We start from the raw sequence: 13671 nt of genomic DNA on the forward strand, positions 1-13671 counted from the left end.
TTATGCCATCGTTGTAATTTAAATAAGGACATGTCATTTTCATCATGCCGTCGTCGCCCTACGCTTTTGTCGCTAGACCTAATTTCTTTTTCGCCATTCATTCCTCACAGCGTCGGCGCCGCACAGTCATCAGGCCTCCATCCTCATGGAGTACCTTGGCAAGCGACTGCCCTAGCAGATTAGGGTTATATCGCAGTATGGTGTCACATGGCTGAAGGGACAAACGTCCTGTAAATACCACTGCGCGTGATACATTAACGGGACTTCGGGAATATGATATTTAGATACATTGCTCGATTGCTACTCCCATTACTACCGACAGACACCTTGAGGTGAGGTCTACCGTAATTATTTTTATTGCATTGTGTTGCTATTTTTTAGACCACCAGGATGGCTACCATTTTTCCGCAGTACATGTGACGCATAAGTGGCGATCACCCAGGAGCATTGTAGGCACTTCATACTCACTCTGCTGCGTTGCTTAGATGGTTGGGCCACTGCTTCACATCCCATCTCTCGTGCTTTCTCATAGGTTGTATAAGATATCTCTACTACAAGTACAAAACACAGAAATTTTCTTCTGTAGATAGGTCTAAATCGCGAGTGGTGGTTTATAATGTCTTTCATACAGCAGCACATTTTTTATTCGCTCATTTTTCCATAGTAAAACCAGTTTATTCTGCACTGCCTTCCTCAGTACATAGCTTATCAAGCAGAATACCTGCTCTTTTGGTTGCCTTGATACATAAAATGTAAAATACCTTTTTATTTCTATTTATAGAAATGGTAAAACGAACGGCTCAACTTCCGAACAAAGGTGAAAAACAAAAACGTCAATGTACATTTGCTTATGGTATACCATATATTCTTGGAAGAACGAGACAATTTTATTTACGCTACTCAAATCGACCTTGTTGCTCGCAGCCCTGAAATCAGAGCCCTAACGGGGAGTTCTACCGTTGCCCCTTTTTGCACTGAGGAGTCGCGGCGGATGCTTTATGTTGGTGGCCTAATAAATTATGGGACCCTGCTTTACGTTCGCCTATGTGGCCTCTTGCTGTTTCTTTCTCATTTACTTCCCTTGCAATCTTCAACTGTCTTTTCTATCCCCTCCTTCGTAAAGAATAGGCAGGCTTTGGGTACTCTCGGTAGCAGTCGCCGGCTTGCTCATTCCATATTTCCCTCTCTTTGCGTGTGCATGTGTGTTTTGATATATGATGTTTATGATAATGATAATTCGGCTCGTTATGACTGGTCCTGATCTTCGAAAGCATTAGCTTGCAAATAATTGCGTGGTGCGTGCAACATCCGATATTCCGCAGCTGAGACGATTGCGTCTTCCTCCACTGGCAGGTACTCCGCTGGATTCTCCCTCTTCATGGTTTGACTGGGTTTCTAGGTGCACGATAAAGCACTTCTGCAAAACATAGAATAAGGAAATTGTCCAACGGTGAAAAGTTAAACACGTGTACAAGAATAATATTGCAAAGTCATAATACACATTCTATACTATCTGATATAAGCAGCGGTAATGTTATATTTGTACAGGATTTAGGAGGTCTATTGCATTCGTATGGTTGTAACCGACAACAATGGTTTGGTCCTCCCTATCGCATCCGCCACTCACGCTGCAGACAAATTTTCTTTCTTTTCAGCTATCAAAATGAGGCGCAATACTTTTACGGCAATATTTATTTAGTACTAAATATCACAATTTTAACCAAATTAATGTCGGTATGGGCTTGTTATTCGTCTTTTCAACAAAGAAGACAAGCTTTATTGAACTGAGATTCACTGTAAATGAGGATATCGTCTACCGGGAAATAATTTCAATGCGTTCAGCGTTTCGTATAGTATATTCAGCGCAGAAAGTAAAATATTCCTCTACGCAACGCACAGTGAACCTATCTTAATAACTTTTCATATTTCTTTCCAGTGCTAGTATTCGTCTTGATTTAGTACTCAGTTCAACGTTTTATTACAATTTTATTACAATTCTTAGGCTTTTAATTGCTGCTGCAAACGAGATTGGCACATATTTACAGTGGATGTAAGGGTTGAATATCTCTAGAGAGCTCTCGGTATTAAAGTGACGACCTTCTTCAGCTACTTCGGCCACTTTTTATGAACGTTGGCCGTTCTTGCGGAATAAAATTTAGGGAGAAATGATCCATTGACAATGACTGTCAATGGTAAAACAAATAGCCTCTAAACGACGTAACGACACAGCATATTGCTAAAGAAACGTTTATGTGAAGTTTCTAGTAGTCATTATGAAATATTAATTGCTTTGGCTTTTTGATGCATACAAGCTCTTTGGAATCGGCCGAACTTGCTATGACAGTCACTCGAAAGGGTCGGCCTTAAATATCACAATTTGAAGTAGACTCCATGATGACGGCATATTGACGACCATGGAATGACGACAGCAGGATGACGATATTGACTTAATGATTATGCATGGTTTAACGACAAAAGGGTGACTAGGATCACATAGCAATGGAATAATGCGGAGTGCATGACCACGATGGAGTGGCGGTGGCAGTACGACACCGACGATACGACGAGAACCGTATGAAAAAGTTAGTGACATTTCACTTAGTGGACGCAGGTTACGCGCAAGCACATAGCTGCTATTCCCTTTTTTCGCACTGCTCGCATAAATGCTTTCCTTGTGCGTAAGGGTGGTGGGTCTTTCAATACGGTTGAGCATTGGGCGAATGGTATTGCTTTCTAAAACTGGTAGACCGCAACATAGAAAGGAAAAAAAATAGCAACATAGATAGTGGAGGAGGAGCAAATATTGTTTCTTCGCTCGTTTCCATAATCAATGCAAAGGCTCTTGTCTAGTTCACCTGACTTCGCAAGTCGTGCGCAGTGGAGTTAGACAAACAACTGGTGGTTCTTCCTGGTAGTCCCACTACGGGCTTGCGGTTAAGAAGTGCAATAGCGTTAGAACCTCTGCATCCTAAGTTTTCGGGCAGTTCTGCGCTAGACGGCGGCAGTTTATAACCATTTCTATCTCAACCACCACTGTGAGTAGTTCTTCATAACACAGGCTGCTTCGTCTAAGGCAGCGCTTCAGCGCCTCCCTAATTGTCCCTATGACATGCTCCCAGAAGCCGCACCACCACGGAGCTCGTACCGCGATGAAGTTCCACCTGATGAGGTAAGCAGATGCGTGGTCGTGGATGGTATCGCTGAAGAGAAATTTCTGTTGTTTGGAACAGGTGCAGAATGTCATGGCCTTACAGAAAAAACTCTAGACTGTAAAACGACGAAAGCCAAGGATGAAAGATCGCGCTGTCGTGTCCAAGTTTATTTTTAGGTGTATTGCTCATCTCACTGCAAAGGAGAAAATGGCAACATCAAGGTTCGCGGACTTGCATAGAGCGGCAGTAAAGCGGGCCACAAAAATCTACTGCCTCGACGTCGGACGGTGATGCTTTTACCACGCGGTCTTTCGGTAATGGTGCCAACGAGATCGATGCTGGAAACAAACGTATACGACGACTCAGCAAGCACACTTGACGCACCTTCTTAACGCCTCGTCTTGACCTTAGGATCCAAAATCACGACCAGAGGTTTAGAAGCGTAACTTGAACTCCGGCATGTAAAAGTAGGACATGTGCTGCAGATGCAAACAACCATGTAAACACGCGGTCCCTTGGTAACAGGATTGGGTGTTAAGTTCCTCTGGCCCATCGAGTTCCTGAAAGCTGTCTTTATCTCTAAGCAGCTCGTCCTGGTCAATATCCGGCGCTAAGGTCAGCAGGATGGAATTTATTGTCAACGGCTGGTCAGCGTGATGGGAGGCAACCTCGGCTGAGAATGCGGTTTTTTGACCCAACTTGAGCCTATACCACTCCACGTGCTTCATTTCCAGTGACGCAAGAGGCAGAGACAAGCACGGCTGGTTTCGGGAAGCATTGTAAATATACCTCAAAATCCAGCCGGTTACTCTGAGAAGTCTGGAGAATGAGTTGTAGTTTTCTTAGTCCAGCAGTCATATCGGTGGACGTATGGCTTGCGGTGAGACTGCGGTTGGGCACCCGGACGCAAATTCGCGGTTCAGATCATGCATCGTCTGCGTAGCGCTATGTTTTATAGAGCAGTTGCCTTCTAGTTTGGCCAACCACAGACGTCGAGTCCTCCACTTAGTTTCTCGTATTTGAACCGCTACTGCCACTCCGTGCGCCAAAGATCTGCCGGGTTGTCTGCACTCACGCAGTGGCACCAAGTGTAGTTTTGGGTTGAAGTCTCAACGTCACAAGCACGTTTCCTTAGGAAGGTCTCCAAGCGGTTAGCCTCACCATAGACACAGTCTAATGCTGTCGTTGAAGGAGTCCTGGAGAATGCGACAGGTGATGATGCCTCGGGCATTTTCGGGATGTAATGCCATAATTTATCCGCTAAAAGACACGCAAGAAGCTCCAAACGTGGTAGAGAAATCTTGTTCAGCAGTGCATGGTGATACTTGCTATAAGGATCCTTACAGTAAAACTGCCATCGGCTAGTGGCTGGCGTACAAACACTTCAACTCCATACGCATGAGGGCTGGCGTCAGCGATCAAGTGTATTGTCGCGTCTCCATAATCTTGCGATGCCATTGAGATAGTGAAATGTAACGTTGAATGTGGCAGGAAGACAGGACAGACAGTTCCGATACCCATTTCGTCCGCAAGTCCTCAACGTCAACTGGTAGTCTCGTCCCAATCGATGCCCTGCGGCCGTAGACATTGGAACAGGAGTTGAGCTCTTATGTGAAATGGAGCGATGAAGCACGATGAATCGAATAACCTGGCGAATGCCTGTAAGACGGTTCTCTTCGTCAGTGATTCAGTTTAAATGTATGAAAGCACGGCTTGAGTGGCGACGATGATGTCTCATGAGCGGTCGCAAAGCAGATCAAGCACATCGGACTTATAGCTTTGCTCACTAACATTCTCAAGTGAGAGGTCGTAGTTCGGGAACTGGGTGGAGAGCAGGCGGGAATTCGGGCAACAGATTCTCAGTTACAATTCTGCATCGGTAAAAATGGCATTCGCTTGCCGATAAATTTTCAATGCCTCCTCTTCGGAAGACGCACGTATGGCGAAGTCGTCCACGTAAAATGACCGACGTAGGCGGGCTGCAAAGACCGGGTGCGTCGTCTTTCATTTTTCGAGGTGTAGCTGTAGGGTTGCTGGCAGCAAGAATGGGCTTAAAGACACCTCGAAAAGGACCTGTGTCAAGCGCCACTCGAAGATTGGCGGGACGGGATTCCGACTTGTCGGTATCATCATAATCATAATCATCATCATCATCATCATCATCATCATCATCATCATCATCATCATCAGCCTGGTTACGCCCACTGCAGGGCAAAGGCCTCTCCCATACTACTCCAACAACCCCGGTCGTGTAATAAGTGTGGCCATGCCGTTCCTGCAAACTTCTTAATCTCATCCGCCCACCTAACTTTCTGCCGCCCCCTGCTACGCTTCTCTTCCCTTGGGATCCAGTCCGTAACCCTTAATGACCATCAGTTATCTTCCCTCCTCATTACATGTCCTGCCCATGCCAATTTCTTTTTCTTGATTTCAACTAAGATGTCATTACCTCGCGTTTGTTCCCTCACCCAATCTGCTCTTTTCTTATCTCTTAACGTTACACCTATCATTCTTCTTTCCATAGCTCGTTGCGTCGTCCTCAATTTCAGTAGAACCCTTTTCGTAAGCCTCCAGGTTTCTGCCCCGTAGACGACTACTGGTAAGACACAGCTGTTATATACTTTTCTCTTGAGGGATAATGGCAATCTGCTGTTCATGATCTGAGAATGCCTGCCAAACGCAAACCAGCCCATTCTTATTCTTCTGATTATTTCTGTCTCATGATCCGGATCCGCCGTCACTACCTGCCCTAAGTAGATGTATTCTCTTGCGACTTCCAGTGCCTCGCTACCTATTGTAAATTGCTGTTCTCTTCCGAGACTGTTAAGCATTACTTTAGTTTTCTGCAGATTAATTTTCAGACCCACTCTTCTGCTTTGCCTCTCCAGGTCAGTGAGCATGCATTGCAATTGGTCCCCTGAGTTACTAAGCAAGGCAATATGATCAGCGAATCGCAAGTTACTAAGTTATTCTCCATTACCATTTATCCCCAATTCTTCCCACTCCAGGTCTCTGAATACCTCCTGTAAACACGCTGTGAATAGCGTCGGAGATATTGTATCTCCCTGTCTGACGCCTTTCTTTATTGGGATTCTGTTGCTTGATTTATGGAGGACTACGGTGGCTGTGGAGCCGCTATATATATCTCTCAGTATTTTACATACGGCTCGTCTACACCCTGATTCCGTAACGCATCCATGACTGCTGAGGTTTCGACAGAATCAAACGCTTTCTCGTAATCAATGAAAGCTATATATAAGGGTTGGTTATATTCCACACATTTCTCTATCACCTGATTGATAGTGTGAATATGATCTATTGTTGAGTAGCCTTTACGGAATCCTGCCTGGTCCTTTGCTTGACAGAAGTCTAGGGTGTTCCTGATTCTATTTGGGATTACCTTAGTAAATAGTTCGTAGGTAACGGACTGTAAGCTGATCGGTCTATAATTTTTCAAGTCTTTGGTGTCCCCTTTCTTATGGATTAGGATTATGTTAGCGTTCTTCCAAAATTCCGGTACGCTCGAGGTCATGAGGCATTGCGTATACAGAGTGGCCAGTTTCTCTAGAACAATCTGTCCACCATCCTTCAACAAATCTGCTGTTACCTGATCCTCCCCAGCTGCCTTCTCCCTTTGCATATCTCCCAAGGCTTTCTTTACTTCTTCCGGCGTTACCTTTGGGATTTCGAATTCCTCTAGACTACTTTCTCTTCCATTGTCGTCGTGGGTGCCACTGGTACTGTATAAATCTCTATAGAACTGCTCAGCCACTTGAACTATCTCATCCATATTAGTAATGATATTGCCGGCTTTGTCTCTTAGCGCATACATCTGATTCTTGCCAATTCCTAGTTTCTTCTTCACTGTCTTTAGGCTTCCTCCATTCCTGAGAGCATGTTCAATTCTATCCATAATATACTTCCTTATGTCAGCTGTCTTACGCTTGTTGATTAACTTCGAAAGTTCTGCCAGTTCTATTCTAGCTGCAGGGTTAGATGCTTCCATACATTGTCGTTTCTTGATCAGATCTTTAGTCCCCTACGATAGTTTGCTGGTATCCTGCCTAACGGAGTTACCACCGACTTCCATTGTACACTCCTTAATGATGCCCACAAGATTGTCGTTCATTGTTTCAACACTAAGGTCCTCTTCCTCAGTTAAAGCCGAATACCTGTTCTGTAGCTTGATCAGGAATTCCTCTATTTTCCGTCTTACCGCTAGCTCATTAATCGGCTTCTTATGTACCAGTTTCTTCCGTTCCCTCCTCAGGTCTAGGCTAATTCGAGTTCTTGCCATCCTGTGGTCACTGCAGCGCACCTTGCCTAGCACGCCCACATCTTGTATAATGCCAGGGTTAGCGCAGAGTATGAAGTCTATTTCATTTCTAGTCTCGCCGTTCGGGCTCCTCCACGTCCACTTTCGGCAATCCCGCTTGCGGAAGAAGGTATTCATTATGCTCATATTATTCTGTTCCGCAAACTTTACTAATAACTCTCCCCTGCTATTCCTAGTGCCTATGCCATATTCCCCCACTGCCTTGTTTCCAGCCTGCTTCTTGCCAACCTTGGCATTAAAGTCGCCCATTAGTATACTGTATTTTGTTTTCACTCTACCCATCGCCGATTCCACGTCTTCATAGAAGCTTTCGACTTCCTGGTCATCATGATTGGATGTAGGGGCGTAGACCTGTACAACCTTCATTTTGTACCTCTTAGTAAGTTTCACAACAAGACCTGCCACCCTCTCGTTAGTGCTATAGAATTCCTGTATGTTACCAGCTATATTCTTATTAATTAGAAATCCGACTCCTAGTTCTCGCCTCTCCGCTAAGCCCCGGTAGCACAGGACATGCCCGCTTTTTAGCACTGTATATGCTTCTTTTGGCCTCCTAACTTCACTGAGGCCTATCATATCCCATTTACTGCCCTCTAATTCCTCCAATAGCACTGCTAGACTCGCCTCACTCGATAACGTTCTAGCGTTAAACGTTGCGAGGTTCATATTCCAATGGCGGCCTGTCCGGAGCCAGTGATTCTTAGCACCCTCTGCTGCGTCGCAGGTCTGACCGCCGCCGTGGTCAGTTGCTTCGCAGCTGCTGGGGACTGAGGGCCCAGGTTTGATTGTTGTGTTCATATAGGAAGTTATGGCGGAGTACTGCACCAGGGTGGCCAATCCTGCTCTGGCGAGGGAGTGCGTCACCGGTTCTGGTCACCGGGATCAGGCCACACTCCAGGCCTGTTTGTGCAATTTTATCAACAGGCGGATTTTTTTTAATCGGGTGGAAAATTGCCGGCACCGGGATTCGAACCACGGACCTCTTGCACGCGAGGCGGGTGTTGTACCTCTACGCCACCGCTGCACTTGTCGGTAGTCGGTCAGTAAATGGAGACCGCCTCTATTCTGACGGGATGCATATCTGGAGGAACGCCTGCCGGGTGTCAGCAGTGGGAATGAACTTGCTGCATCTAAACTGCAGGCTCAGCTGCAGGGTTTTGGCATCAAGCTTGATGTACTTATCGACCATGCCTTTCAAAGACGGTTCGCTGTATTCATGCGTTGAGACATCAATCACGGCGCAGACGTTTGTAGTCACGGCTTCGCGTCAGACTGCTGCATAATGACGTAGGTAGTACATCATCTGCCCGAGTGTTTTAAGATGGCACTATTCTCCCCAAGTAGGTTTGCCTAAAGTACTTACTGATGGCGGCACTGTATTCCTATTTAAGTGCTGGGTGACGTTCGGACCACTGACGCTGACGCCTCAGCCTGCCTTCAGCTACAGTCTAGTTCGTACATGACCTCAGACCTCTCGTTTTGACCATCAGCGGCTCCACCTAGCTCGCTGCACTATTGTGTACTGCGCTGCGAAAGTGGATGAGCAACGGGTGCTTGTTGAGCTCGTGGCCCTCCTGTCTGTTGGTTATACGAATGCCATCCAGCCGTCACATGTCTGATGGGTCTGCAGGTCGGGTCTCCATTTGCATTGGCGGTACGTGGTGAAAGAGGGTGGCAGACAGCGTATGTTTAATGAGCCAGCTAGATACAGTGCTTACTGCACAAAGGTTGTCGGTGAAACGTTCGACGCATCCGGTCGCTACCTTCCAATAAAAGTCTGAGCCGATTAAAGCGCTCATGCGGCCACAGAGTGTGACGTTTACCCTCTGGCATTGGTAATGCCGGGGGGTTGCAACCGCCGAATGTAAACACGTCCAGTTCTTCATTCCCAGTACTAGGCAGAGATACCTGCTGCGACAAGTATTTATCGAAAAAGTTCCGTTGGCTGCAGCTGTGAAGCTGCAGCCTTACTTCTATGCGGCCACGCTTTCCGGACGCTCATACTTTGGCTGTTTGGGGCAGCACAGATGGCGTGCTGCTAGTAGGAGCAGTGCTTTTCTCGTTTTGTGACCGCCTCTCGGTTTTGAGCTCCAAGAGGAGTAGTTGATGGTGGACTGTGGGTATCTAGTCGTCCCCAAATATCGCACAGTGCAGAAATGTGTCCATCAGTCACACTTGAGCCGCGCTGCCGTTCAGCAACAGTGAGCAATGTATCCCTGCTTCCCGCATCTAAAGCAGCAATTGTTTCCAGATAGCCGTGGGCGCTTTTTCTCTGTTGATAGCACGGCCTGGAAGTCACGCATCACGTGTCCTGTGACAATTCAGAGGGGACACGTAGTCTGTCCAGGCATTCAAGTGGCAACTTGCAATGAAGACCGTTTTACGAGTGCTAGGGTGCATGGTCTATGAGGTCGTAAGCAAACCTTGAGGTTTGCTGACGACCTCCCTGGAGTGGGTTTCTCGCCTCACACTCGACTCCCCTCAATACTATCGACTTCAGCTTGAAGATACTTCTTAATTGCGATTCGCTGATGATATTGCCTTGCTTAGTAACTCAGGGGACCAATTGCAATGCATGCTCACTGACCTGGAGAGGCAAAGCAGAGGAGTGGGTCTAAAAATTAATCTGCAGAAAACTAAAGTGTTGTTTAACAGTCTTGGAAGAGAAGAGCAATTTACAATAGGTAGCGAGGCACTGGAAGTGGTCAGGGAATACATCTACTTAGGGCAGGTAGTGACGGCGATCCGAATCATGAGACGGAAATAATCAAAAGAATAAGAATGGGCTGGGGTGCATTTGGAAGGCATTCTCAGATCATGAACAGCTGGTTGCCACTATCCCTCAAGAGAAAAGTGTATAATAGCTGTCTTACCAGTACTCACCTACGGGGCAGAAACCTGGAGGCTTACGAAAAGGGTTCTACTTAAATTGAGGACTACGCAACGAGCTATGGAAAGAAGAATGATGGGTGTAACGTTAAGGGATAAGAAAAGATCAGATTGGGTGAGGGAACAAACGCGAGTTAATGACACCTTAGTTGAAATCAAGAAAGAGAAATGGGGGCATGGGCAGGACATGTAAGGCGGAGGGAAGATAACCGATGGTCATTAAGGGTTACGGACTCGATTCCAAGGGAAGGGAAGCGTAGCAGGGGGCGGCAGAAAGTTGGGTGGGCGGATGAGATTAAGAAATTTACAGGGACGACATGGCGACAATTAGTACATGACTAGGGTTGTTGGAGAAGTATGGGAGAGGCCTTTGCCCTACAGTGGGCGTAACCAGGCTGATGACGAAAATGAATTGCCTTCACCTGCCCTTCTCTCGAGTGAACTGCAGAGTCCGTCACGTAATGTCCGTCTTCGTGCACTTACGGTACAGGATAACCAAGTGCTCTGGCAATGACCCCTTCAGCACTTGCTGCAAAACAACCGCGTACTCTGCCAACGGCTTGCCAAGGCTGTCCAAACGACCGGTCCTGAATTGGATCTGCTCATGCAGGTCCTGCAGCCTTGATACTCGTGAGGATGACTCGATCGTTTCAATGGCAAGCAGGTTGCTTATGTGGCCACTGACGAGTACATCCTTTCGATTATAGCGTTGGGTGAGCACTTTGACGGCAATATCGTGCTTCGCTTCAGTCAGGCGCACTCCTTCGACGGCCCACTTCGCAGTGCCGGCCAAGTATGTCTTCAAGTAATTAAATATTTCAATGTCGTCGATGTCGGGATGCATGTGAATGGTCGCCTCATAATGTTCCAAAACTCCTGCCAGTCACGGTTCTCAGCGCTAAAGAAGGTTATATGAAGCTTCGGCAAGGCGACTCGCAGGTCTGGTGATCGAGACCTAGTGTGATTATCGAGGGCTTGACCGATGACCTCCAAGTGAGCAGCTCCCATGGCAATGATGGATCCGTTATCAGGCCCCGCATGTGTTGGCTGGTTGTGTGCGACGATTGCAGGACCGGCGGATGCACGTGAGTTCAGCGCGGCCGAAGCCTACTGACGGAGCTCATGATCTTCTCGTGGTAATCCGTAGCGCCCTAAAGTATTCGTCAAACTCCTCACCTTCAAGGACGTCGGTGATCTGTTTGCCCAGTTCAGTGAGAGCAGAGTCTTTGTAGCGAAGCCCGTCGATTTTTTTCTACAAATCGGCGGATGGCGGCTGAGTGCCTTGCAACTGGATCTCGCTGGTCACGGAAGTGGGTCGAGTAGTAAAACCACGAAGTACGCCTCGATGCCTGCGCAACTTCTCCATCCTCGCTGCGGCATCGGCGTGTAGGATGCTGGCCTTCTCCAGTGCTTCAGCACAAATAATGTAGCAACAGAGAGGATACCGACCACCGCGTTGCGCTGATCTGAAATTTATTTCTTTCTTTATTGCGCGTTCACGAGCAGCCCCGCTCACCGCCCGCTTAGGCTTCGTCCTCCCTGGTTGTTTTGTGCTACGCATGGCGCTTCCTGGCACTGCTTTCCCCCGGTATACTCAACAATCACAACGAATGTATAAATATAACTTTACAACCACACAATAATGCCAATGTAATGGAAATGGCGCCGTAGTCATGACGAAAATTATTACTATAAAATGACGTAGCAATGACGTGATAAAAGGAAGACGGCAATATGACAACAACGCCGAGATGACAATTCGATGACGCTTCGCAGATGAGGACGACGTTACGATGACAGCGTGAAGATGACAATGCAGCCATGGCATGACGACGCTGGTGCCTCGACGGTGACACGATGATTATGTCGAGATGATTGTGGCTTGGCATCGACTAAAAGAGGAGAATCGGACGACTAAGCAGGAATGACGGCGATGGAATTACCGATATAGCATCACTACATGGTGATGATGTATGCAAGACGATGGAATGACAAGAGCAGAATAATCAGAATTGAATGACGATGTCATCATTCACTTCTATGAAGGAAAATGAATGACACCGATGGAACGAGAATGATGGGGCCACACTGAAGGACAACGTTACATGATTATTACTGTTGGACGAGGATGCAGTGCTGACAATGGCGTGCCAATGATGATATAATTACAATTTTAATTAGCTCAGAATCTTTCGAACGGAATTAAAAGAATAAAGGTGTGACGTCGATGAATGGACGAAGATACTATGGCGATGACAGCATGACCAAAGCTTAACAATGACGACATGATGACAACGGGATGACGACGACTGCATTATGGCAATGGCGTGACAACAACCGTGTCATGAAAGTCGCATGACGAAGTGGGAATGGGGATGGAATGACCACAGTGCCATCATGAAAACGAGCAAATACGGTTTCGTCTAACACAGAATGGGTGTCACTGTTGGCGTAAACCGACCGACCGGCCGACACACACACATACACACACACACACAATATATATATATATATATATATATATATATATATATATATATATATATATATATATATATATATATATATATATATATATATATATATTGCCTGAAGCAGACAAATAGCGATAATCGTAACGAAATGGGAAGAAAAAATCAACTTCTGTCATTGAGCATACTCCGCGTGGTGCATTTTCAAACGAACAGGCTAACGGCAATGGTGGTGAAATGGTGAAGCATCCGTCTCGTGTTAGGGAAGTAGTGGGCTCGAATCCGGGTGCCGCCAGAAACCAACCGGTTTTTTGTAAAGGTTGGAAGCATATCAACACCTGGCGTTTGGTTGTTTGGTATGAGTTCCCCTCTGGGAGACCAGCCCTATAGAGGTTTGCATGCCTCTCTGGGCATCGCTTCTCCCCGACACAGCTTTGCTAAAATAGTTGAGAATCTGCCACGGCTGTGGGAGCAGACGACTGCTGCCGGCGGGTACCTACTGGTAAATTAGGTAAAAGTGCGATCCTGGCCGAGTGCTCGGCTACTACGAGAGTTCGAGACACTTCGAAATACAGCCGCCTATAAGGAAGTTGGTGGGCTGGGATTGCCAGACTCCCCAACTTTTCCACTGGCGATGTTATATTAGCGTGCTCACATTCTTGATCAATCATACTGTTTGAGCCCTGCTACTTCATAGATAGCCACTGCAACACAATGACATCCAAGATACTAGGAATAGGGGAGTTTCTACGGAGTTTCGAATGAAGCGCTACGATTGCAATACCATATATTGCGCTATGGCATCATTTGGCATTGTGGCTGA

The 13671-nt window shown here is 46.6% G+C and overlaps 1 protein-coding gene across 2 annotated transcripts in view; it reads right to left on the reverse strand.

Moving 5' to 3' along the window:
• Positions 1-626: 626 nt before the first annotated feature.
• LOC142564837 (uncharacterized) overlaps positions 627-13671 on the reverse strand; it is a 38455-nt gene continuing 25410 nt past the window's right edge. For both annotated transcript variants that reach the window (XR_012824687.1, XM_075676016.1), the window contains exon 4: positions 627-1417. Coding sequence is in view for 1 of the 2 variants with exons in the window: in XM_075676016.1 (XP_075532131.1) it covers positions 1377-1417 (41 nt within the window). In the remaining variant the exon portion in view is untranslated. The remainder of the gene's footprint in view (positions 1418-13671) is intronic.

This window comes from Dermacentor variabilis, chromosome 11 (genome assembly GCF_050947875.1).
Source record: "Dermacentor variabilis isolate Ectoservices chromosome 11, ASM5094787v1, whole genome shotgun sequence".
In the NCBI taxonomy this organism is placed as follows: domain Eukaryota; kingdom Metazoa; phylum Arthropoda; class Arachnida; order Ixodida; family Ixodidae; genus Dermacentor; species Dermacentor variabilis.